General features: G+C 42.6%; 1 protein-coding gene across 1 annotated transcript; it reads right to left on the minus strand.

The window, feature by feature from the left end:
* Positions 1-1,981: 1,981 nt before the first annotated feature.
* GPI (glucose-6-phosphate isomerase) lies at positions 1,982-23,482 on the minus strand. Its single transcript, XM_072421814.1, has 18 exons — positions 23,275-23,482; positions 20,001-20,091; positions 19,368-19,436; positions 18,033-18,152; positions 17,871-17,954; positions 17,068-17,214; positions 14,440-14,511; positions 11,971-12,015; positions 11,827-11,880; positions 9,746-9,806; positions 8,893-8,936; positions 8,183-8,335; positions 7,970-8,099; positions 6,984-7,060; positions 6,274-6,402; positions 5,715-5,790; positions 4,784-4,850; positions 1,982-2,436 (listed from the first exon to the last, which is right to left on the minus strand). The coding sequence occupies exons 1-18, from the start codon at positions 23,391-23,393 to the stop codon at positions 2,313-2,315; spliced, it is 1,662 nt and encodes a 553-aa protein (XP_072277915.1). The 5' UTR covers positions 23,394-23,482; the 3' UTR covers positions 1,982-2,312.
* Between the last annotated feature and the right edge of the window lie 434 nt (positions 23,483-23,916).

Genomic DNA, 23,916 nt, shown 5'->3' on the forward strand with positions numbered 1-23,916 from the left:
AGCTCTTCAGGGCAGGGTGCTCTCCTCCTGTGTCACTGTCTGTATCTATCTGTCATTTACAACTCCTATTTAATGTACAGCGCTTCATAATATGTTGGCACTATAAAAATCCTGTTTATTAATATTATTTAACATGAAAAGTCAATATATAGTGCCATCTAGTAGCCTTTATATTTAGTGGTCTTTTTTATATTTACTGTGCTGTTCTCCAGAGGTCTAAAGGAGTTTAACTGCTACTTTATTATCACCGGTTAGAGTTCTACCATCAGCTACAATACAAATCAGGAGAAGGGTTTGTTCCGAGCTCCTATATTGACACTTTTGCAGCTTCTTGTCACTTTTGAAAAGTTTATCAATTTTAATCTCTACTTTCGGAAGTCTCATTACCAGGGGACAAAGCACGTCTCCTATTTTTATCAATACAGCATTATTCTCCTGGATCGTAAGCTCCTTTTAATGTACAGCACTGTGTAAAATGTGGACACTATATATATATATATATATATATATATATATATATATATATATAATGGATAATGATAAACTGTTTGTACATCCATTGATCTAAAGCAAGAGTTTCTCAACTTCTTTAGCATGGGGAACTTTCAAGTCTTATCTGTATCTATTTTTCAATTCTTAATGAGAGAACAGAAGATCAAGGATTGGAACTGGTAGCTGGTGAGGTGGACCACTTGCATTCATACTCCATGTTTTCAAACATATTTAATATGGGGGAACCCTGGAAATACCTTTCAAGTCTTCAGGGAACCCTTTCTATAATTACTATATCCGTACACCACAGTATATTAGTGTGGTGGTCAGTGGGATGAATTCCTCTAATATTGCTGGCCATTGGGAAGAATGTCACCCTTACAGATAGCCAAAAAGATCATCAGGGTCACTTAGTCTGACCTGAGAGGAACAAACTGCTCAAGGAACCCCCAGCAACCTCTGGAGGAACCCTGGTTAAGAAAGACTGCACGATTACAAATAGTTATATTTAGGATTTATGTCAGAAAGCATTTATTCCTTAATCTCCTCCTATTGTGCGATACTTCCCCCACCTCCTAGATTGTAAGCTCTTCGGGGCACGATCCTTTCCACCTCCTGTGTCACAGTCTGTCATTTGTAACCCCTATTTAATGAACAGCGCTGTATAATATGTTGGCGCTATAAAAATCTCATTTATTAATAATAACGACAAGAGTCCAAGTTTAGTGCAAGAGGGGTACCGGGGTCCCCGGAGCATTTTGTGGACAGCACAGTTGCATGAGGTGCGATCAGTAAAACAGAAAGAGTTGAATTGATGTTTCTTCTTCTTCCTCTTCCAGGTCAGTAATACCGTATTGGGAATGTTCACGTTCCTCTTGCATTGTCTTGAAAGGGAAACCTTGTGACATTTTCATTGGCAATGGGATCAGCGTTTCCTCCTGTTCCTGATTATCGCACCCAGCACCTTCCCCTATAGATGCCTTGGAATTCATAGGTTTAGGTATTGATTCACCACCTGAGAAAGTTTGATAAACATCACACTCATTGCTTTTTGAAGGGCAAAAAAAAAAAAAAAAGGGAAAAGCTTCCAGATGTGAGTTGGATAGAGGAATGTTTCTCTTTTTTGTGTGCATGTCCCCTTGGGAAGGTTTTTTACTTCATTTTAAAGGCCTGATATAATAAAGCCCTCTAAGGCTGGAGAGGATACACTTTCATCAGTGAAGCTGGGTGATTCTGCAAACATGGAATGGATCTGGTCCAGAATTCAAAACATTTGCTAGGAAATAGCAAATGACTTATCATCCATCCAAGGTTTGCTGGATCACCCAGCTTCACTGATGAAAGTGTATCCACTCATGCTTAATAAATCAGACCCTATATTGTAAAATAAAAGAATTGATTATTTGTGCTGACATGATAAAAGCCAATATTTCATTTTCAATATTGATTTGTGTTCACACCCCAGAGATAAATAAACCCAACTCGTATACATGGTTTTGTGATTGTTTTTAATCTGTAAACTCCAGTTTGCACAGGACAGACAGTGCATAATGCAGGACAGGTTTCTGGGTTCCCGGGGGGTGCAGACTGTGCGGTCCTCGGATACCTGCAATCTGAACAGTGCAGCAACATCTACATAAACCGTGACTGACATACAGGACAAAAGCTGTCGATTGCATATCCGCCGTCCGGAACACAACGACAAAAGGTCACAACACACAAAACAGACTACAGTCTGGAAGAAAAGTGCCTCTATGCTAAAGCCGAGAACAGGACAGAGGGGCATCGAAAGTGCGGCCGTCCAGAGGGGGTCCTCCGATTCAGCTCCGGTGCGTCTTGATGAAGTTGATCAGGCCGTTGGTGGAGCCGTCGTGGGAAGTGACCGGTGCGTTGCCCTCCAGTTCCGGCTCGATCTTCTTGGCCAGCTGTTTGCCGAGCTCAACCCTGGTCAGACACAAAAAATGTAATATTGGTGAAAAGAATAAAATGAGATGAATGAGGCAGATAATGGCCATCGGAATTCAGAGACTCTGAACAGAGAGATGTAGAACTTTAGTATATCTAGAACCAATGGTTTCCTTCTTGTATAGATAGGCTACGAACACACATGCAATTATCTTTCACAATCCTTTCCAACGACAAAAGACTGCGCGGTGCACGAACGAGTTCTGTACATACATTGCTGGTCTACTCTATGGAAAGTAGAGAACAACTGAGCAGCACCCCGCTCTCTCCCCTTCACTTGCATTATGAACGTTCCTGATCCGAGGATCGGCCAGGATGGACAACGAGCGCTGTACACACGTCAGATTCTCATATGATATCAGCCCTGAGTCGATTATCGGACAACAATCATCTGACGTGTGTATGTAGCCTACAGAAGCCTCACCATATGTGTTCCATTTGAGGTATGAGCGGTTCTACTGATAAAAAGGGAATTAAGTGTTGCATTGGAACCGTCCCATCTGTATTCATGGTATGGTGACATTGTGAAATTTTCCCATCACTTTCAGGTTTTGCTCATACATATACAAACACACAATGTCCCCTCCATTAAAGGTGTATGGGTTGTACAGGACTGGGATGAGTCTTGTATGAGAGCTATGTGTGTAATTCGTGCTATGTGTATATCATTTAGAGAACGGACACTTTAAAACCAGAGTGTGTGTGGTGAGGGAAAAAGAAGTCCAGGAATAGCCAAGAATACCTTCGCTAGCATTGCTATGGTTGGGTTATTTTCTGGCCGTGCTCTTTGGCATGGGAAGAAACGTACTGGGTGGACCCATTCTACCCAGAGGTATGGCTACAGCAAACTGGAGATTTAAAAGTATATAAATGGTTTCTCTGTAGCACAGATTGTCAGAGAAATAGAAAGGTAGGGGTTTAAATAGCAATGTGCAATTACATTTTTTTTCAACAGGGGATAAAACAAAAGCTTTGTACCCACACAGGGTATACAGAAATACATGATACACAGCCTGTATGGTGGTTTTACTCTTCTTGGAATCTTAGTAGTCCAATGTAGAGGCAGTTAAAATATTATTAGGTAAAGAGTAGGAAGATGTTGTACCATTTTCTGATGCGTCTGGGCTTCTTCAGAGGAAGGCGGAAGCCAGAGGTGTAATTATATGATAAGGTAGGATAAAACAAACCTTATCCCACCATATAGCTACACATCTGGCTTTCATCTCTAATGGACTAATATTAGCCTGTACATCAAATTATCTAAAACTCCAACACCTACTCTTTGAGGGGTAGGACTTCCTCACTCATAACCTCATCACACGCACGGCTCCAAGACTTTTCTAGAGCTGCCCCGATTCTCTGGAATGGTCTTCCTCGTCCTATTCAGCTTGATCCTACTTTCGCTCATTTAAAAGAGCCCTCAAACCCAACCCTTCACCCCCACCTACTCGTCTTCTTCTGTCTTTTAAACCCCTTACTACTCAGCCATCATTCTATATCCCCCTCTCACTTTGTAATACTTTCCCACCTCCTAGATTGTAAGCTCTTCTGGGCAGGGTCTTCCTCTCCTCATATGTCACTGTATGTGTCAGTCTGTCATTTGCAACTTCTATTTAATGTACAGCGCTGCATATTATGTTGGTGCTATATAAATCTCATTTAATAATAATAATAATGACAAGAGTCCAAGTTTAGTGCAAGAGGGGTACCAGGGTCCCCAGAGCATTTTGTGGACACCACAGTTGCATGAGGTGCAATCAGTAAAACAGAAAGATTTGAACTGATGTTTCTTCTTCTTCCTATTCTAGGTCAGTAATACCGTATTGTGATTGTTTAGGTTGGTCTTGCATTTTCTTGAAAGGATATAAATCCTTTTGATATACCCAATGATCTAGGGGATAGAAAAAACACCTTGCAAATAGACCAGAGATCTGCTATGAGTCTGGCTGCAGAAGTGGAATTGCAGCAGGTAAGCTGGAAACAAGCCTGCGTAGGAGAGCTAAGAAGCCGTGTTGCTTTTGTATGGAAAGCTGTTGCTGACTGGATTTGATTTTTGGACTGTACTACAGAGGACTGTACTGTGGACTCTGAGGACCCTGCACCTTATTCAGCTGTTGCAAAGCTGCCTTGTCCATTTTGTTTTTGACAGATGCTGAAAAAAGCCATTTTTTGGAATACAATAAAGAAACTTGTGCTGCTAATCTTCACTGTGTGCTTGCTGCAAGGGCTGCTCCCCCTCCATATAGCAGGGTGTACTTCCCATACACATTGCAGGGTATATATAGACTTCCACAATTTACTTGATAGGAGGAGGCAGAATACTCACCCCCATTGGTCGTAGCTGTTGATATCCCACACAACTCCCTGGACAAAGATTTTCTGTTCATACATTGCTAGGAAATAAAGGAGAACATAGTTAGACAAAGACATGTACAGAATTTACTATAAAATACTCCACAGGAAGACAAAATTTATCACTAAATAAAATGATAAAAATAAATATACATGTGACACAGAAATGGGCAGGGAATCTGACATTAGGGGCTCCATTTATAAAACAGGAATCCGACATTCCCTGGTGGGAATTTTTTAAGTCCATGATTATTATTAAACAGTATCTATATAGCACCAACAAATTATGCAGCGCTGTACATTAAATAGGGGTTACAAATGACAGACAGTGACACAGGAGAAGGGGAGCACCCTGCCCCAAAGAGCTTACAATCTGGATATGGATTGATGGGTGAATAGTGAGGGTTTAAGAGACAGAAAAAGACAGTTTGCAAATTTGAAAAAAAAAAAATGGTTTTTGAGTGCTCTTTTAAAGGATCAGAAGTCAATGTATTTCAATGGTAATAATCGATTGCCACCACAGAATGTCAGATTCTCTGTTTTATAAATAGGGCTAGGTGTTAAACAAAATTATTTACCTACATTTTCTTTCCGCGATTTAGAGATTAGTGATCCTCTGTTTAGATACATGGTCCTATATACTCCCAGTTCTGAATGGGAGTGACCAAGCTGTTATACTTTTGCAACACTTAACTATATATGTACCATCCATTCTATTTTGATTTATTACAATTAAGTTTGCTGTGAAAAAAATCTCAGCTTTCTCTTTTCTTCACTTTTAATAACCTTTGCTTGTATTGGTGTTAGCACCGTGGAGGATTTCTGGAGGATAGTATACATTTTACACACACATATATATATATATATATATATATATATATATATATATTAATCAGAATGATTACCAATTAAAGTTCCCAGGGTGAATGGGTCCAGCTTGGTGAACACAATAGAATTTGTTGGTCTGTTCCCTTCAAAGACCTATAAAAAAAAAAAAAAAAAAAAAGAAATATTATTTACAATGCCAGTCATCCTGCACTAAGAATGAGGCAGATAATCCAACTTAGGACAGACAACTTATCTTTTCCCTTCTTTGCAAATGGAAGAACAACAAATCTGCAGTCAGGACCCAGCAACTTGATATAATGGGCCTGATTTATGAAAGCTCCCCAAGGCTGGGGAGGGTATACTTTCATCAGTGAAGCTGGGTGATCCTGCAAACCTGGAATGGGTCTGGTCCAGGATTGAAAACATTTGCTAGCAAATGACTTTGAAGAAATCCATTCCAAGTTTGCTGGATAACCCAGGTTCACTGATAAAAGTGTATCCTCTCCAGCTTTGGAGAGCTTTAATAAATCAGGTCCAATGTGTCAGAGACTGGAAGCCTCCAGTATAGTTTGCCTGCACAGGGGGAAGATCATAAAGTAGCATAAAAGGCAGCATGAACAAACAGATTTCAATCACCTTATGTGGAAGGAGCTTCTCTAGGGCCTCTCCGCTCAGTCCGGAGGCTTGCAGTTCAGCTTTGGCTTCTTCTGTTGACTTTCCCTTCATCAGAGCTTCAGTCTGGGCTAGGAAATTGGCCAACAGGATCTAACAAAAAAACAGAAGATGTGTTATATGTAACATTTACAACTGTATACTCAGCCACAGACATCCGACTGAAATCTGCATCTATGGCAGAGTTACAAAATCAAACTGAACTCCCAGCATCAAATTGTATCAACTGAAACAGTGCAAACAGGACTGTATGGTTCATATTGCTGCGTGCAATCCATTACAAAGTCCAACTTGACTCATATACTGTATACGTTTCCTATAGAGGCTAGTGTGGTTGTTTTGATGCAGATATTGTGTGCTGTATGTGTTACACAGGTAACACTACATGGCAAGAAGCTGTCAGGTTTCTAATGTGGTCAGGAAATTATTTAATGGAGCATATTGAAGCTGTTTGGGTACTGTAGTCCAATGTTCTCCCCGGCCCTTTTAAGCTGGGCGCCCCACCCGGCACTTTTCAGTAACCACCCAAAAACAGCCGGGTGGTTACTGAAAAGTGCCAGGTGATGCGCCCAGCTAAAATGAGGAGTTGGGTCACATTACAGGGGCTGCCATGCGGCTACAGCTTCTGCCCACCTAGCATAAAAAAGTTTCTGGATTGATCACTGTAGTCTCACCTTGTGATGCAGCCCATTCCTGATTGGATTCTGGGTCTGTGCCGGAATTAAGAAGTCACAAGGAATCATGCGAGTTCCTATAGAGACAATAAACAAAGTTAAAAATGAATTTCAAGATTATACAATCAAGTTACAGAACTGGCAGACCTAGGAATCCCCCCCAGCCCCTTACCACCCCTTAACAATCACAGACCTAAGAGAGGCAAACATACTAATAAATGCTGTTCTGTATCCATGAAAACAAAGGGGGAGGAAGGGCAGCTTGCACGATAAAACTTATCTTTTTTACCCCAGAGGAACCCTTAAAACCATTTTAAGGTCTTGGGTGGCCACTAAGAAGGATGCCACCCTTATGGACTGCTACAAAAGTTAATTGGTGTCAAGCAGCTGGCACTGCCAAATGGTATGGGCCCCCTGCAGCATCAAATGGGAGGTCGGCAAGCCACAGGTCATGGAACCCATAGGAATTGCTGGCGGAACCCCGGTTGAAAATGGCTGTGGTAGTAAGATTAGCTAAAGTTCTAATTATCTCAACTTTGTAATTGGGCTCATTTATTGCAGTGTTGGCTCTATCCCTCCCAAAATGCTAGCTGCCAACTGGGTCTATCCAACCTTTGCATCTGCAGGTTTTTCTACCATATAAGTGTGCATGAGGGCCCCAACCTTAATGGAGGCTTCCAGTCAAAGTCCAAACACTGGACAGGTTGACCTGAAGTGTGTCCATGATCTCCATCTCCTTAATTGCTGGTCCCTCCATGGGCAAGTATTGATTGGCTGTTACTCAATGCTCAGCCACCCTACGACCTTATGACCCTGCACCCAAGAAATATCTGTACATTGGCTTCCCATTCCTTGCTGTTCTACCTACGTTAAGCACCTTAAGTGGTGGCCATCTTTAATACATTTGCCATATTTATTTTTATAGCTTAGGCCTACTTCTGAATAGTTTTCCATTAACACCCTGTCCATACAGCCAACATACCAACCTTGATGTATGAGCTGATAAAAGGCGTGTTGGCCATTTGTTCCAGGCTCTCCCCAAACCACAGGCCCGGTGTTGTAGTTGACGCGAGCCCCTGACTTGGTGATGTATTTCCCATTGGACTCCATGTCACCCTTTAAAAAAAAAAAAAAATTCAAATACAACTTATTCCAATTGACAACAAAATTAGGAAATGGCTGTTTGTTGGCCTACAGACCTGCTGGAAGTAGGCTGCGAAGCGGTGCATGTACTGGTCATAGGGGAGCAGGGCCTGGGTCTCACACCCGTAGAAGTTGATGTACCAGACGCCCAGCATGGCTAGGATTACTGGGATGTTGTTATCCAGAGGAGAATTATAGAAGTGATTGTCCTGTAAAGGTGAAAACGTAGATCGGTTTAGTTTTGAGTTTCATTGGTGACAGAAGTAGGCCTAAGCTAAAAAAAATAAATATGGCAAATGTATTAAAGATGGCCACCACTTAAAAAACAAAAACAAATGCAAGCCCGCCATTGGCTGGGGTAGAGGGAGAAGAATGCATTGTGGAAGTAGGCAGGCTGATGCAGGCAGTGTGATCTGCGACCAGATACCAAAGGACACCTTCAGAGGTCTTGGGGTCTCTGTTTTGGCAGCATAGGGGGAGACCTACATAATAATAATAGGCTGGTGGTTCTAACATTCAGGCTGGTCAGATAACATAACCTGCTAATTCTGATTCTAAAGCAAAGAGGACCAATATGCATTGGGACCCGTTTAGCATCAGTGCTCAATAAAAGCGTTTTAATAAATTATAGGTTCTACATCTAATATGGTTGCTTTACTTCCCAAGAGATGGCGGATTACTGGCAGAGGCGGTTTGCATGATCAGGACATGGCATTGGGGAGATGAGAAACCCAATATTCATAGAATACAGAAAATGGGTACTTACCATCCAGTGAGCTCCTGCCAGAAGCTTCTCAAAGTTATCAAAACCTTAAAGAGAAATAGTGATTACAATTAGAGGATTAGATTTCATTTATATATTAACCACGTTATCCTATTATTGTGCAGTGGGAAGGTGAAAACAAAAAAACATTTGGACTTCAATATACTTCCACAGCTCTTGTCTTACTTACCTTTCTGCCCTAGTAGAAAATTACTCCCCTAGCTGCTCTCATCACTCCTCCAATGACCTACTAATGACTTCCTCACTCATAACCTCGTCACACGTACGGCTCCAAGACTTTTCTAGAGCTGGCCTGACTCTAGAATGTCTTCCACATCCTATTGGGGTTGCTCTACCTCCCTGCTCATTTAAAAAAGCCCTCAAAACCCATCAACCTCACCTACCCGTCTTGTTCTGTCTTTTAAACCCTCACTACTCACTGACCATTTCATTTGTCAATCTGTGCTGCTTCCCCCACATCCTAGATTGTAAGCTCTTCAGGGCAGGGTCCTCTCCTCCTCCTGTGTCACTGTCTGTATCTGCCTGCCATTTGCAACCTCTATTTATTGTACAGCGCTGTGTAATCTGTTAGCGCTATATACTGTATAAAACCAATATGTAAAAGTACACAAAGTGTTATCAATTTATATATTTTGATGAACAGACTTTTGGTGCTTTAAAGCACCAAAAGTGAGATAAAAAGGGGGCAAAAGCCAAAAATGACTTCTAGGACAGCGTGCATACACATCAGACAGTCTGCACCAGGGTGTCTACCAATCGTTTCCCCAGATAACTTCTCTGAATATGAAATTGCCCAACTTTGTCAGCCTTTGGCAGAACTTCCCAGAAATCTTACCGATATGAAGGGCGATGGAGAGACCAATAGCAGACCAGAGAGAATAGCGGCCTCCGACCCACTGGAAATAAAGAGATTTTTCTTTAGTAAACAAATACAATTTTTATATTTTAGAAATGATAAAGAGACCAGACAGGGTGCATTTAAAGGTCATCCCTCAGAATAGACTGTCTTGACATTGAAACGCTCTCTGACCTTTCATGCGTACAGTAAAGTATCAGCAACAAGCAGCATGAAAAAAAAAAGGTCAGACCCGAGAATAACTAGAGGAGAGCAGGAGGTCGTGTTTCCAGACAGCTGACTGTAGAAAGGGCGCTGCTGGGGTACAAAGCCTCATCTGACACCGGAGGAGACTCAGAATGATCTGCGAGCTCTGATATATGTTGGGAGTGAAATGCATCAGAATATTTCTGCAGGTATAGAAACATAGCAGATCCTCTGTGCCCAGCTAGTAGCTATTCCTGCACCAAATGAAAATGTATCACCCAGCCAATAAGATATCGGGCAGTAAGGTTGTCTTGCAGAAATGTGCAAAGCAAATATGTACTTTTCTCTTGCCAAACAAGCCGAGTGCTGACGGGCAGGTTGTTTATGACTGAAGGGCCATAATTGTTATTACCTGCCTGCAGACTCTTCTGTGATTGTACACTAAGCAATGCACATGCAGCTAAGCATACAATCTTGGCACAATTCTATGCCAGAATGAAGCAACTTCCATCTGCATGCGTGGGCGATGCATCATCTGCGACCAGTCAAACAAGCAGCTGAAGACTCTAATCCTGGATGAAGTTGGAAGCACCGACATCGCTCGGCGGGATTACATTGACATAATGTGCAAATATGCTGGGCATACTTACACAGATTATGGCATAAAAAGTCCTGCAGGTGCCAAAGCTTTTCAGCTAATATTATTAACCCCCTAGCGGTAATTTTGTATTGGATTCAATACAAAATAGGTTTATTGAGTCCAATACAAAGAATTGTTCATGTAATATATATATTTAAAATATAATACAAGCTACTATACAGTTTATAACAGGTTTCACTATTTTTTAACAGATTTTTGTGTTTTTTTTTTTTTAAGATTATTAATTTAATAAACATAAGAAATTAATTTAATAAACATTGGACATATTTCGGCGAGTTATACCTAAGAATTTTAAGCCTACAATGTTAAATAAATTTCCAGGCAACAAAATGTAACGCTTTTTGCATGGAAATACGGACAGAATTAGAATGCCAGGGGGGTTAAACAGGACGTTTTTAGCAGCAACATATTACCCAGCGCTGTACATTAAATAGGGGTTGCAAATGACAGACGAATACAGACAGTGATACAGGAGGAGAGCACCCTGCCCTGAATGGCTTACAAGTTTTATTGCCACTTATTCTCCAGCAGCACGTTTGCCTTTTTATTTGCTGTTAGCAAAGATAATACATTTACAACTTGTAAATATGAAGGTGCATGCAAAACTGCTGGTGCTTGGTAATTGGATTAACTCTGTCCCATGGGAATGGGAAAACACTGTTTATGGGACACTGAACTCGTCTTGGTGATGAGTGGTGAAGTTCCAGCTACTGCAGCAGCCGCTCCCTTCTGATTAGGTAGTAGCAGTTCATCTGCCGGATTTGAAGGAAAGCTTCTTAAACTCAGGCTGACCAAAAACCAACAGATGTGAGAATGCAATACTTGAATCCTGACCAGAAAGCAGAAGCAGCAGAGTTCATCTTTCCGATTGGCTGTTTTGTGTACAGTAATAACCCCCAGGGGTTGTAGAAGTCAATCATCTGCACCTACAGAAGCCCTGCATGGCCTTACTGCTCCATTAGGATGCAGACAGTCCTGATATCAGGTCATACTTAAGTACAAAAGCAGAACCAGAGGGTGGAGAGGCTGCTTGGCTTCTTTTTTTAATATAAACAAATGGAATTCACATTTTCCACCAAAAACTTCCTTAAGTTAATAAAAAAAACAAACCTGAGCAAATAAGTTATTTGTTGTGATTTTCATACACCATTTAACACTTTTACATTTAAAGGTTCAGAACTTTTTGAGATGATGTAAAAAAGAAATTACTTACATCCCAGAATTCAAACATATTGGCGGTGTCAATTCCAAAATCCTTCACTTTGGGCTGAAATGAAAGAAAATAAAAAAGAAAAGTGAGCAAGAATTATGAATTCTAGGTTATAGAACAGGTAGATAATGAAAGAACTTTACTTACTGCATTGGTGGACAGAGCGACAAAGTGCTTGGCCACTGCGGATGGCTGCAATATAGAGGAAGGAGAGGGGTCAATCTACCTATTGTCTGTATATTCTGTAATAATACTATCATCAGGTCAAAAACATAATGCACACAGCAGATAGTTTTTACATTTTAATGGAGTTCATTTACAAAGTAATTCAATCAGAAATAATATAACCATCACTCAATGACCCCATGTTGGGCCACTTGCACAAGTCAGCCCTGTGCTCATGCCGGAAAAGGGTTTCTTCACACCCTTTAAATCTAAAAGTCCTGCGCATACGTAAATCTTTAAACATATTGTAATTGACCCGGACAATGAACCAAAAATCCCACCTGGGTCCCCTCTTTTGTATCTTACATTCATACATATACACATACATACATATCTTACATACCAATAAGCCTTTCGGGTAACACACATCAGTTGAAGAGATCCCAGATGGACTTCTGGTAAAGTTTCCTGCTCAATACTTTATTATTATTTACTGAAGTACCACTGGGAGTTTGTAATTTTAGGTGTATAATGCAGCCATGTCCAGACAAATACAGACATGCCGAGAATTTGTCTGCTAAGGGTTTCTACTATCATTCCCACAGCCCTTCTTCCAATATTATAGCGATTATGCTTTGGCGACAGCTTGCCCTGCCAGAGACTCTTCTAATAAGACACAGCACCAAATATTTTCCTAAAAGGTTTTGCTTTTGATAGATCAGCTGGAGCTCCTCAGAGGCTGGGCTATAGGCATCAGGCCCACCCACCTGTTAAGCCCATCCCTGCTGAGCAACTGCTGTAATAGCAAAAGATTAAAGACACATTTAGCACAAACTAATGCAAAATAAAGCGTGAAGTAGTAGGCCTGTATGATGGTGGCGGTTTCAGAGGCAATCATTAAAGAAATTTTAGAGCTAAGATTTACAAATTAATTGTTGTGGCAGTTTCAGATCTTAAAATGTGGAAGGGCCAACTGGATCATGGTGAATGACAAACTTACCTGCATGGTCAAGGACAACCCTCATGTGTTTGAGCTTACCTAGGATCGCTCACAATTCTTCGTCCCCGATTCCTACTTGAGGTGGACACCCCCCACTCCCACTCCCTGCCCTCCCCTTTGATAACCCCTACCCCTTAAATACCTAATTTGCTTTGCAGGTCAATGCCTTGTTTCAGAGTCTAATATTTCCTTGCTTATATTATGTTCTTGTATAGTTGCTTTTTTTTTTATTTATGCAAAAATTTTGAATAAAAATCTATAAAATGTGGAAGGGCAGAGACAATTCTGGTCACAGCTCAGGAAGTATTTACTCCATATAAACAAATACATTTTGAGCAGCGCTTCTCAAATTTACCATGAAGGAACCCTTGAAATAAGTTTCAGGTCTTCAGGGACCTCCGGCTATATCCACAGATCACAAAATTTTAGCCTGGTGGTCAGTAGGAAGAATTCCTCCTACATTGCTGGCCATTGGGAAGAATGTCACCCTTACAGATAGCCATTGGTGTCCATTAAAATGAATGCAGAATCACACATTTCTCATTGCTCGAGGGACCCCTAGTAACCTCTGAAAGAACCTTGGTTGAGAAACACTGATGTGGAGCATGAATCTTCTTTGCCATTTAAACTCTTTGTTTATGCTGCAGCTCAGTTTTTTGCATCTTCCTCTGCATACTAAGACAAGGTCACTCCTGCAGAATTCTGTCTATGAATAGCTGAGGTTTTCCTCTCCTCTGACCCAGCACAGGAATCTGCATGCTTATTTATAGCACAACAACCACTTCATAAAAAATGCACCATATAGTCGACGGATGCTCCACTGATCAGCTTATATTTTACAGGCAGAAAATGACCACATTGGACTCATTGTCTGTTCACAGTGACCTCCAGCCTTGGGCAACAAGGACAACGAAGCCATTAATTATTACCACTGCTGGGGATTACTAACAGAGCTCAATCGCATGCAAGACCTGTAATGTGGTGACGGTGTGAGCTGGCAGGAATCAATGTATAGAAAAATTATTATTAGGAGAATTGGGACTGTGGATGTTTTGTATCATCAAGTTTCTGATTAACATGAAATCTTTAATTAAGGTTTTCTTCTAAATTTCACCAGTCATGCAGCCCCACACTATGGGAATATGGCTCATGTATCTGGTGTATTGGGCTAGTACAGCACTGTTGTTGTTTTAAGACTTAATATAAAAATATTTATTGCACTGAACAGTTTTTAGTTTTGTTTTACATTTCCCCCCTTCTTATATATTACTGTAACAGTGGCAGCCTTTCTTAGGGTGAGGTCCAATACAAGCAGAGCAGGCAGCTTTGTAATGAATGTTGTCACCATGACTGGCGGTCCAAGTGATCATGTGATTGGAACCAGAGCAGTTCCTGATTTGTGTCAACCATTTAGTAGTCTCATAACTAAGATCCACATAGTCTGGACTTACATCTTTGGCAGCCTGCAGGAACCATTCCTTGGCAGTCTCAGCGTTGGTGATGGTTTCCTGAGTGGTAAAAGTCTGAAAAAAAAAAAAAAAATTAGTTTTAATTTCCAGTGCAAACGGTATTACACTCTGACAGATGGAGAATTAAAATTCTACAAAGATACAGCAATAATAGACATCATAGCTCATGTTAGGATCCTGGCTCTGGAGGTGATATGACTTGTTTCAGGACGGTGACAGGTAAAGACGACATGCTGCAGACAATTGGTCACTATCTTGTTGGCAAAGTTTAAGTCTATCCAAAACCTAGAATTTTGTATAAAGAATTTAAAGTGTACCTAAACTCTGCATGTCTTTTTAAAAATAAAGTATCTGATCAAAGGGCCGAGTAATGCTGCTAACTGGGATAGAACAAACAAGCAGAAATGGAAGCCTTTCAGCTTTGGGTTGTCACAGACAAAAGTAAAGATCTGCAGCTGATCATGTTTCAGAGGAGAACACAAAAATCCACCCAGAGTTCAGGTACACTTTAAGGGTTCAAATCTGACAGTAGTGTTTTGTTCTGAGTACTGTTGGAAAAATCTCTTCTGTCCTAAATAGACAGAAATCTCTCCAAAGCGAGAGAAAATCTGCAACTAAACAGTTGTTCACATGGGAAGATTTCCCTGCTCTTCTTGCTCAGGTGAAAACTCATTGGATTTTCCCCCTGGGGAGAAGAATTACCAACACGGATAAAGAGAATAAATCTGCCCAACAGGGACACAGAGAGCATACAGGGTTGGTAACCCTTCCCTATAAAGCAGACCTTCCTCTTCCTAGGGTTTGGTTAAGCCATCCCCTCCCCAATCACTGGTTCTTAAGGAGGTGTGAAATGCATCAAATAGGAAAATGGTTAGAATTATACTTAACATTCCTGGTGAATGCAGATCAGAAGAAATATCTAAGCCCCAGACAACACTGAAGTCCATTGCTAGATGTTTAGATTGTTCTGCATTCCAAAGGAATCTACCCAAAAAGAACGAAGGGTTCACCCTTGCCTAGGGGCTGAAGATGGAATATGGGGACAAAGCAGGTCTTCAACTATCACATAATGATAAGAATTATTATTATTACACAGTATTTATATAGCGCCAACATATTATGCAGCGCTGTACAAAGTCCATAGTCATGTCACTAGCTGTCCCTCAAAGGGGCTCACAATCTAATATCTTTACCTCAGCCATATGTCATTATTACAGTCTAAGATCAATTTTTTATTGGGTGGGGAAGCCATTTAACCTAACTGCATGTTTTTATAAGGTCAGAGGGAACTGGAGTACCTGTAGGAAATCCACACAAATAAAGGGAGAACCTGCAAACTCCATGCAGATAATGTCCTGGCCGAGATTTGAACCTGGGACCCAGCGCTACAAAGGCCAGAGTTTAAACCACTGAGCTACCGTGCTGCCCTATTTCTAATTAATGATCAAGATTATGTGATTTGGGGGGAGAAAGAAGCATGAAGTTAGAGCAGACATGCAATTTTAGTAGAAGGTCAGCTTTAAATACACTTCAAACCAACTGTATATAATGCATTCTGATGCTTTCCCAGCCAGCAAACTGCTGAATATGGAGGTTTAGTAGTCTGTAAGCATTTGCTCACATGGGGCAGCTGGCAGATGATTGAGTAGCTCTGTGGCCTTCTGCTTTTAACCAGCTAATATTGCCCCTGGCGATTACAGCGCAGCTGAACTGCCTGCCAATTGCCCCAAATGGACAAATGCTAAATTAATAAAAAGAAGGGACGTGGGTTATTTTTTCTTGCTCAGTGCAGCACCACTTTGTGCTATCTTAGTGTGCTGGGGCAATATTCAGAATGAATGGTACCTTAATGAGCCAATGCACGTCACATGCATTACACGCTTACATTACGATTGGTTCCCCAGGGTTTATTGAATGACCCTGAAAGGAGTTTACTAAGACAAAAAATGAATATTCTGGTTTATGGAAACCATGCCAAGAGCCTCACCCTGCTCTCAGGTACAGGACAAGATAGGAGGGAGGAGGGTAAAGCTGCAGACGATTTCTGGTTGATTTCCTGAAAATTATTGTGAAAAATTAATCTGGCAAAAATGGAGTGAATTGATCCCTTTTACAACTGTACATCCAGGGCTGCTGGTTTTATGTGCTGGTGCAGCCCAAGCATGGAGTTAGTTAACCCACTGTCCTGCTAGAGCTGCCGGATTTATAGCCTGGAAGGAGCTATTTCAGACAAGTTATCTCTTGTCAGTGTAAGATACAAAGCCATTGGCACCAAAGTGGAAGGCTTAAGGAGCAACAAGACAAAACAGCACCCCAATGTATTGTATAGAAAGAAAAAAAGATTGCATAAGGCAAGCAATGTGATAAGTGAGGTTTGCCAAAATGTCAAGCACATTTAATATTCCTATTTCTAGGTCCTGGGCAGATTAAGGGAGAAGCTGCAGCCTATTCCTTGGGACACTTTAGGTTCCAAGCTGTGCTGCATCCACACCAACCATACAACAAGTCAGTGACAGGACTGCTGCAGTCACAGCAACGAGTTACAAAGTCCAAGGATGACTCCAATGAATGCTGAAGGCCAAATACAGCAGACTGCAGCATAATGATTACCTTGGATGCGATGATGAATAGAGTGCTTTCCGGGTTGAGCTCAGCCAGGGTTTTGGCCATGTGCGTGCCGTCAATGTTTGACACAAACCAAACACGGGGGCCGCCTTTAGAATATGGCTTCAGGGCTTCTGTGACCATCAATGGACCCTGAAAAACAGAAGCATCAGCACATTTGTTAGATAATGTCTTTTCAAACACCAATTTAGCAAAAAAAAAAATGAGCCATGAACATATTAGTGAGTAACGTTTCATCAGCTTCACATACCTAGATACAAAAGGAATATAAATATATTCCCGAGTATTTACTTTAAAGTCATTACAAAGCACAAGGGGACGCTCTTTGTGTCTGGAGGAAAAGAAGTTTAAGCTCCGGATAAGGAAGGGATTCTTCATTGAAAATGTGGAATCGGCTCCCACAGGAAGTAGTTTCTGCAAGTTCTATAGATTTCTAGAAGCACCGAAGATAACTGGGGATTAAGGCTTTAAAGTAAAGATAACAAAGACTGTTGATCCAGGGAACATCTGAATGTCTCAGGGAGTCCGGAAGGAATTTTTTCCCCTTGTTGGAGAAAAATATTCAAAACAGGGTCCCCTAATATTTGCATATCCCTGATTTTTGCCTCTCTTCCCCTCTCAAGTCCAAGTTTGGAATATAAACTTTTACTATTCATTACATAATAATTAATGAATGTTAACATTGGTTTATAAGAGGTAATTTAGAAAACCAGCAGATTGGATCAAGGGGTGTACTATTGAAGATTAGCTGCATATGGATGGATCAAAAAAAAGGGTTGCAAACTCACCAGATCAGAGCCACCGATACCAACATTTACCACGTCAGTGATGGATTTTCCAGTGTAACCCTTCCAATCTCCGCTGCGCACTTTCTATAAGGAGAAGGTACGATCAGTTACGTCATTTTACAGTACACATTGCCGCTACCAAATCTGATCACATGACTATACCTGGCAGAACACCTTCATCTTCTCCAAAACCGCATTGACTTCTGGCATGACATCCTTACCGTCCACGTTAATGGGAGTGTTGGAACGATTACGCAGGGCAATATGTAGAACAGCACGGTTCTAGAATGGCAAATACAAGGTGAGGATAACGAAGGGGTGAACAATTCACTGCATGCAATGAATATTTGATGTCATTGTATGTTCCAATACTAGAAGTGTAAAAAGGGAGCTAAACCCCTTCTCTGCTTGCAAGAATTGGTGGTCTTTGCTGCTATACCCCCCCCATGGAATTGCTGCTACATACCTTGTGCCCAGGTCTGTACACCTACTGTGCCTATTACAAGGTGTTCCCACTATCCCTGCACCAAGCACCTGGGTCTGTACAAGTGTTTTGTTGCATATGAGAAGCTCCCACCATCACTGCACATTTTTCCTAAGTCTGTACCCCTGCTGTGCCCATTAGGAGGAGCTCCCACTATCTCTGAACCAAATTCCTGGCTTTGTACCCCTGCTGTGCAGATTATGAGGTGCTCCCACCATCTCTGCACCTCTTTCCTGGGTCTGTACCCCCTGTTGTGCCCATTTTCCTTGCTGGATTGGTATTTAATTGCTTGGGCACAAAAACATCAATACTGCAAACCAGACTGAACTTGCCCTTCTGCCCCTTCCCCTCCAATATCCCCAGCTTATCTCACCTCCCCAAGATATTATACATTACTATAAAGCCTTAAAATATTTGCCTTCAGTGAGATTATTCTTTAGCATGACAGCCAATACAAACCTAACACACCCAGAAAAGGGCAGAGCCATTCACTTCCATACAAAAAGGGAACCCTTAGGTGAACCCTGTGCTCACCTGCCAATACCTCTACCTGTGAGCCCCTCCCTGGTATAATATGAGGATTACTGCCGAGTCATCACACATAGACGCTTTATACGAGGAGACGGAGCAGGGTGGCAATGCTGGGGAAGCTGAACAGGGGCCAATGAATGGGCACAAAGACTGCTCCGGACTTGGTACATATCACAAAAACACTTTAACCCCCTTACTCTACAACATTCTCCTCGTTCTTCCACAAAGCCCAGCTCTATAGCTAGAAAATCATTCGAAGGTGGAACCCTGGCACACGTAATTTTACAACCAGCAGTTTGTCAGGAACATATAAAGCCTTACAGAGCCCTACGGAGACCTGACTGACTCCATCCTTGTTAGTCAGATCTCCGCAGGTGGCATTTGTTCATATGGCACAGGTCAGTCAATAAACATTAAAAAAAAATCCCAATTTTGAAGAATTAGACATGGAAAATATATTGCAGAAGGATTAATGTTTGTACCTCTGTGAAGTTTATCTTCTCTGCAGAGAACATGCGCTTCCTGGCTTCCTCAACACCTCTTGATCTGGCCTGAAAAAGGGAAAGAAAGAACATAAAAACCCATACACCTATACAATGAGCAAAGAAAGAAAGACCCCCCCCCCCCCAAACAACGGGCAAAGAAGAACCCCCCCCATATACCTATACAATGAGCAAAAAAGCACCCCCCTTACCCCTATACAACAAGCAAAAATGGACCCCCCCATACCCATATACAATGATCACCGAGGTCCCCAGGACTCCCCACACTTTTTTATCATCATTCAGATATAACATGGAAAAATTAGCCCTAACACTATTGGGGTTCATTGCTCCACAATGCCCCCAACTTGCCCTCAGCCTTATGTACATTCCCCTATACCCGGATAAAAGTCTGAATGGAGCTTTTCAATGTTTTTTTATTTTTCATATCCTGAAACCTACATTGTTCCCCAATGCCTCCGGATCCACCAGGAGAATACAATACCAGCAATCCATTACCAGAACATTCTACCACGACAGACCCCAAAGCTCGGCTCATTGTCGTCATGTAACCCCCTGGTGCTAAGGGACTACAACTCCCAGAATAGCCACTGACACGATCAGACTACGTACCAGATCAATGAGACGTTTGAAGACCTCTTCATTGATGAGATTCTTGGAGTAATCCACCAGGATGTCGCCATTGCCGGTCTGCAGGGTTTTACTGTAAAGAGAAGATAAGAAAATAGGGAGGGTGAATATAATATATTTCAGCCGATTTTACCCTCTTATAACCAATCCCTGGTATATAAAATATTGAACAAACCTCTCACCCCTAAACCCATGGTCACGTGAAAATCCCAAGCGTTCTCTCCTTTCTTTACAGAAGTTGGGGTTGCGGTGCAGTTAGAAGAGCTGCCTCTAGGGAGGCGCTACAAGTGGCTTCTTCCTCTGGCAGCCCCATAGCAAATGAATGACTGCTGCAAGAAACAATCCTGCAAGGTGAGTGACCAGGCTGCCAGTCACCAGGCCAGCAGGATCACTCAATCCCAAGTCTGCCTTTACTATTGGCTGCCTAGGAGCGGGGTCCTCTCAGGATCCACAGGAGGATGCCGCAGAAGTAACAATATAACAAGAGGATTATAGCGGGACTGGGCCGAGCAGGTTTAGCTGCAGTGCTGGATTGGTGACCCCTCCACATCCAGAGACAGCAATGGCAAGGACCTTGGGTGGTGGTTGGACTGAAAGGCGGATGAATATAACCATCTAACAAAACAACAAATGGTCCCATGGCTCGAAGTGCAGCAAAGTCGCATATTTCACAAACATGCAGAATAATCAAATTGTGGAACAATTCGCATTGCCCAAAACACAATTTTGCAGAAATGGGCCTCTGTTATGTAAGCCGAGGCTGTTGGCCAACACAACTTCTGCCCCGAGACCTCATCGCATTATTCTGCCCAACAGAGGGCAAGCGGGGTGACATATCTGAAGGTCGGCTATATATAGACACGGAAAGAGAGGACCGTGTACAGAAACTGATAGGACCAGCACAGTGTTCTCTGTACAGCACCGCGGTATATGTCAGAGCTATATAAATGTATAATAGTGTGTGACTGTGGGGGGACATTAGAGTGTCAGCTCCCCTGTACAGAGACTGATGGGACCGGCTCGGTGTTCTCTGTACAGCACTGCGGTATATGTCAGAGCTATATAAATGTATAATAGTGTGTGACTGTGGGGGGACATTAGAGTGTCAGCTCCTCTGTACAGAGACTGATAGGACTGGCTCGGTGTTCTCTGTACAGCGGTATATGTCAGAGCTATATAAAAGTATAATAATAGTGTGTGGGAGGAATTCGAGTCCCATTTGCAATACAATAATGACAATTTCGGGATATTTGTGTGGTCACATTATGTGGAACAATAGACCGCAGGTTTCCACACACTCGCTATGTGATGCAAAGTGTTTGTCAAACATTTCTGTATGATGAAAGCCATGGCAGCCCAACCCTGCACAGTCATGCTGGGTTGACAAAGACAAAAAATTGTGTTTCATAAGATCAGGGACCCCAATTGGGGCATCTGGAGGAGGGGGGGGGGGGCAACTTTCACCTATCAGGTCCTGGTCTGGGCTCACGAAGGATGTCATGTGACCCAACAGATCCGGGTCAGGTAACACCTTTCAGGTGCGTTAACATTTTGGACATTCACCTTAAAGGCTGTGGATTCATTTTAATTTTTCCAATGCATCGCCTTAAAACCTTTTTATGTAGCGATGCAATCGAATGCATTTGAATTTTATTTGTACAGCGCTGCATAATATGTTGGCGCTATATAAATATTATTATCATCTTAGTGCATTAGGGCCATTTTAGAGCTGCGGCGAGTTGCACCATTCTGCTGCGGGCTTAGCCATTGTCCCAAAGTCTCCCATTGAAGAGATTGGGAATTATTATCAATAATCAATAATGGATCTGTTAGATCAAATCTTGCAAATCATTTTGCTGCAGCAGATCGCATTGTCACTCTCAGCAGTTTGCTGTGCACCCAAAAAAAATGCAGATGTGAAAGGGCCCTTAGGGGCCAGCAGTCAGAACATCCCCGAATTATATGGCAGGGGTCCCAAATACCGGAGGAACGCTATGCATTCAATAAAGAAAAATGTGCTGTAACCCGCGGCAACCAAGCCACACTTTCCTGTGTTGCTCATGGCGATGGATTATCACCTTACAGACCAATAACAGTGCAGGGAATATCAGACATTAGGAACGCAGACCATGGGGCAGACACGCCATACATTGGGGGAGATTCACTAAAGGCTGTTCACATAGCAAAGTGAATTATCCCCCCCCCCCCCCGCATATGATAATTCATTCTTAGTGAATGTGGTGATCATTTAGTTTGCAAAGAATATTTTTCTCACACCTGATTGGATGGTTGAAGTCAGCAGAGATTCATCTCATTTACACAGCTCAGTGAATATTCTCCTACAATGAAGAACGTGAATCTCATCACCTTGCTGTCCATTCATCTTTAGTGAATGGCCTCTGTGTGATGTAACGAGGGTCATATATTACATGATGCTCAGGGATGCTGCATGGACTCCCCCCTGCATGGTGCATGATGAGTGTACAGGAAATCCCGGGGTAAGATGTGTGCCGAGGCACGTAGCCTGTCACAAGGAGGAATGAAGGGCATGCACAGCACCGGGGTCATCATACAGGGCCTCTGCAGGGGGATTACACCCCAATGTACCCCAGTATACCTCAATACACCCCAATACACCCCAGTATACCCCAATACACCCCAGTATACCCCAATGTACCCCAATACACCCCAATGTACCCCAATACACCCCAATGTACCCCAGTATACCTCAATACACCCCAATGTACCCCAATACACCCCGGTATACCCGCATTCACCAAGCCGACTGGTTCACTCAGCAAAGTCACCTGCATTAACCCCTTCACAGAAGCTGCAGCTCATCAGAGATGGAATGTTATAGAAGGGGGTACCTGGCAGCTGTACAAAGGGCCCCTGGGAATCTAAGGGCCCAGAGCCAATGGCAGAATTGGGGATCCAGCAAGAATGTCATGCAAATTCATACCCAGGTGGGGTCACCCTCCTAAAGGGGTTATTTCAATAAAGGGGCCCCAGATATTTTCATGTAATGTCTGCCAGGGGCTGCCTGACATGGAAGATACCCTGGCACACCCCTCCCTGGCACACAGGGGGTTAACCCGAGCAGTGCTGCCATCTGTAAGGGACAGCCCACCTCCCCTCCATGGCAGGGGCACTGCTGACGTCACAGAATTAAAGGGCACTACACCGGGCACTCTAAAAACCCTTAAATATGGGGGGACAGGTAAGTGTGAGGGGGAAAGGTAAGGGGGGGTCTCACCTGAATTTGGAGAACCTGTCCTTGTCACATTCAAACATCTTCCTCATGTTAAAGCTGCCATGGTTGGCCTCGTAGAACTTGCTTAGCTTCTGGTAGACGGGGTCACTGGTGAGAGCCATGGTTATAGATTTACTGAGGCCACTGACTTAGAGGAGACAGGAGGAACTGAGGAAGATCGGCCTCTTATAAGGGGACACGGCTGGTACTGCGGGAGGAGACTGGCACGCCCACCTGATGCTTCGCGCTCAGCCAATAGGAAGCTACTCAGTGCCGAGCCCACTTGATGATCGGGCTGCTAAGGAAAAAAAAACTCCGCCCCTAAGCAGGGGAAAAGTGTCCGCAGTATAGGAGAGCTGGCGGCCATCTTGTCGGAGATCAGCCGCATTGAAGAATACAGGATAGTGTGCTGCTTGGTGTGCATGGTGGTGGAGACAGATGGAAGGAGGGTGTGGGAGGAACTGGGGAGGAACTGGGGAGGACTGGGAGGGACTGGGGAGGAACTGGGGAGGACTGGGAGGGACTGGGGAGAGGCAGCCATTTTACAGACTGTGTGTTCAGGGATCAAATGTCATGATGTGCAGAGGAGAAGTTGTTTCATGGTTGCCCAGTCGTGATTATTATGTATTGAGATTTTTTTATATT

The sequence above is a fragment of the Pyxicephalus adspersus genome, chromosome 9, assembly GCF_032062135.1.
Source record: "Pyxicephalus adspersus chromosome 9, UCB_Pads_2.0, whole genome shotgun sequence".
NCBI lineage: Eukaryota > Metazoa > Chordata > Amphibia > Anura > Pyxicephalidae > Pyxicephalus > Pyxicephalus adspersus.